Raw genomic sequence first — 2,920 nt, forward strand, 5'->3', positions numbered from 1 at the left:
TGTCTGTCTCTCTTGGATGAGTTGTAGTGAAATGTATTTCATTGTGTTCAGTACAATGACTAATAAACTGATACTGATTCTTATATATATTATTAGTGGAGCAGAGTTGAGCTGAAGTGCATTTCTGACTGAAATCAATTATTTATGCCTCAGTTTTCATTTAGCTACATGTTGGATTAAATACACAACCCTGAAAATTAAAAATGTTTTAAAAAATGTCTAACCCTCTCCCCCTTACATTACAGTGAATTATGTTTGTGTATATTTCTACTGCTACCAAGGTTTATCACACTGTTTTTAAATTAACCATACTTTTATTGAAATGTTTTCAGTGTTTTCTCTCATATCTGTGCTACATGATGCAGGCAAACATTTAGAACAGAGAAGTAATAAGATGTGATTTAAAATTTCTTAACAACCTGTATGTGATTGTATCCTAAAACCACACACACACACACGTAAAAACAATAATTAATAAAAAGTAKTTTAAGAAGGTTGTTTCTCCTTTATTACAGCTCCTTTTCCTTGTGGAAAATTTCTTCATCTAACTTCTTCATCCATTTCACTTGAACATCTGCCGTCACTCCCTGGTCCTTCAGATTCTGTTTCAGCTGAAAAACAATATAACTTAAAATGTTGTAAAGATCATTTAATACAAATGTGTCAAATAAAAACTGTTGTCAATTCATTCTGACTTTTAAATCTGAGAAAATGGAAAACGTCTGTTTTAAGGCAGGTGTGGCTGAAAAACTGWATAAATGCAGCAGATATGAAAATAGAAACGTTGTGGTCACAAAGTGTTTTTCAATAAAAGGAGCTGCTTTAAGAACCAACATTTTGTTTTTTACACCTGACCATATAAAACTGTTCATTATTAAGCCACCTGTTTGATCACCTGACCAATAAATAAAGTATGAAATCAAACCTATCAATTTTATTTTACATTTACAGACTTTGAAAATATGAAAAACAAGTTTTTCTCAGAAAACATGCGAAACTAGTCCTGAGCTTTCCAATAGTCATGACTATCAGACTCATGTTTGTTACAGATCCAGAAACTAAAGACTTTGGATTGTATAAATGTAAAATATATAAACTCTTCATGACTCACCTGTTTTAGGAAGTCTTCCTGAGCAGCAGGTCCACTCARATCTGAAGCAGGGTCCGACACAACCTTCAGTTTCACAACTTTCTTATAAGTGGCTTCAAAAGAGAAACACAATTAATTCGTCAAATTTTCTGACAAGTATCACAATTTAAAAACTACAATTAACCTTAGTTAGAAAAACAAAGTTTTAAATTTGACAATATGGTTTCTTCTGAACATTTTGAATAGAATAGAATAGAATAGAATAGAATAGAAACAGCCTTTATCGTCCTGCCAAGGGGAAATTCAAGTGTCACAGCAGCATCAGTACAGAAATTCACACACTAGTTTACAAACTATAGACAGTACACAAAAAATGAAATTACCACTAGCAATTATACAACTACTACTAATAAAAAAACAATATAAAGGATTGTGCAAGACTAAAAAAGATACGTTTTGTTTTAGAGAGTGTAGTTACCTATCAGAATTTGACATTAGGAATAATAATTAGCCTATTTTAATTAAAATAAATAATTAAATAGAATAATTAAACTCTCTGGGTCAGAGTGACATTAAACTAAACTGTTTAAAAAACACAAAATGCTCAGAACTTAAACAGAACCAGTCATATTATCAAGATGATATTATGATCTGTGTCTGTGTTAATGTTTTATTTTGGTTCTATTCTGGTTTCGTCTCTTGTCTTTCCCTGTTTACCTCCTCCTGTCTGTCTTTGCTCCAGCCCCGCCCACTCTCACCTGCTCCTCAGGTGTTTCTTGTTTTCTCTCATTAGTTTGTCTTTATATTCTGTGTCCTGTCTTCAGGAAAATGACTTCTTTCTGTGTCTACTGAGTTTTTGAGCTGCCCTGTCAGCATTTTTTTCTTTAATAAATCCTGATTTTTGCYTTTATGAAGCTGCCTGCACCCTGGGTTCTTTCTTGTCCGAAATTCATGACAGATAAAAGAGAAGTTTTTACCTTCACAGTAAACTCCAACATCGTCACTGTGAGCACAGTGATTGAGTCCAAACCCACTGTGGGAACAGTCTGACAGGTTCTTCTCACTGCCTGWACAGCCCACATCAGAAAGCCAGATGGATCCAGTTCCTGGACCAAAGTAAGCCTGAGTACGGACCCCATAAGCTTCCMTACAGCCCACCTCTCTGCAGACCACCGCAGCATCGTTCATGTCAAAGCCTTSATCACAGACGGTCCCCCAGASCCCACCGTAGTAGACCTCCACTCTTCCWGAGCAGTTAGTGGGTCCAGCGAGTCGGACCTTCAGAGCTAACAGATGAGACAGGGTTGGTTTAATTAGTGACAGATAGAAAGTGACAGGTTAGAACTCAGGGACATCTTGTCCCAAGAATGAGACAAATAAAAGTTCTTACGTTCACAAACAGCACCAGCGTCTTGAATATGTAGACAGGCTTGATRTCCAAACCCACTGCTGTAACAATTATACAGGTTGTTCTCACTCCCGTAACAGCGCATATAATTCAGCCACACCGGTCCGGTTCCTTCACCGAAGAAGGCCATGGTSGGGGCATCAAGAGCCAGGTCACAGCCCACCTCTCTACAGACCACCTTAGCATCATTGTAGTCCCAGCTGGTACTGCAGATTGTTCCCCAGGTCCCAGCGTAGTAGACCTCTACTGTTCCTGAGCAGTTGGTGGGTCCAGAGAGTCGGACCTGAACATCTTGTGCACGAGAAGACAGAAACATGCATTCTGAGCTCAAAAYCTTCATCTTATACATCATATATTAAACATCTTATTGTTCCATCCTTTCCTAACAGAGCACTTCACTGTCAGACTGCAGGTTTACTTGT

The 2,920-nt window shown here is 37.2% G+C and overlaps 1 protein-coding gene across 1 annotated transcript in view; it reads right to left on the reverse strand.

Annotated features, from left to right (window-relative positions):
• Positions 1–6: 6 nt before the first annotated feature.
• The window catches only part of LOC106533705 (scavenger receptor cysteine-rich domain-containing group B protein), a 9,327-nt gene continuing 6,413 nt past the window's right edge, over positions 7–2,920 (reverse strand). The window contains exons 4-7 of the mRNA XM_014030127.1: positions 2,481–2,789; positions 2,068–2,376; positions 1,112–1,203; positions 7–611 (exon numbers count right to left, since the gene is read on the reverse strand). Of these exons, the coding sequence (XP_013885581.1) occupies positions 510–611; positions 1,112–1,203; positions 2,068–2,376; positions 2,481–2,789 (812 nt within the window). The 3' untranslated portion in view covers positions 7–509. The remainder of the gene's footprint in view (positions 612–1,111; positions 1,204–2,067; positions 2,377–2,480; positions 2,790–2,920) is intronic.

Source organism: Austrofundulus limnaeus, unplaced genomic scaffold (genome assembly GCF_001266775.1).
Source record: "Austrofundulus limnaeus strain Quisiro unplaced genomic scaffold, Austrofundulus_limnaeus-1.0 Scaffold1002, whole genome shotgun sequence".
Lineage (NCBI taxonomy): Eukaryota > Metazoa > Chordata > Actinopteri > Cyprinodontiformes > Rivulidae > Austrofundulus > Austrofundulus limnaeus.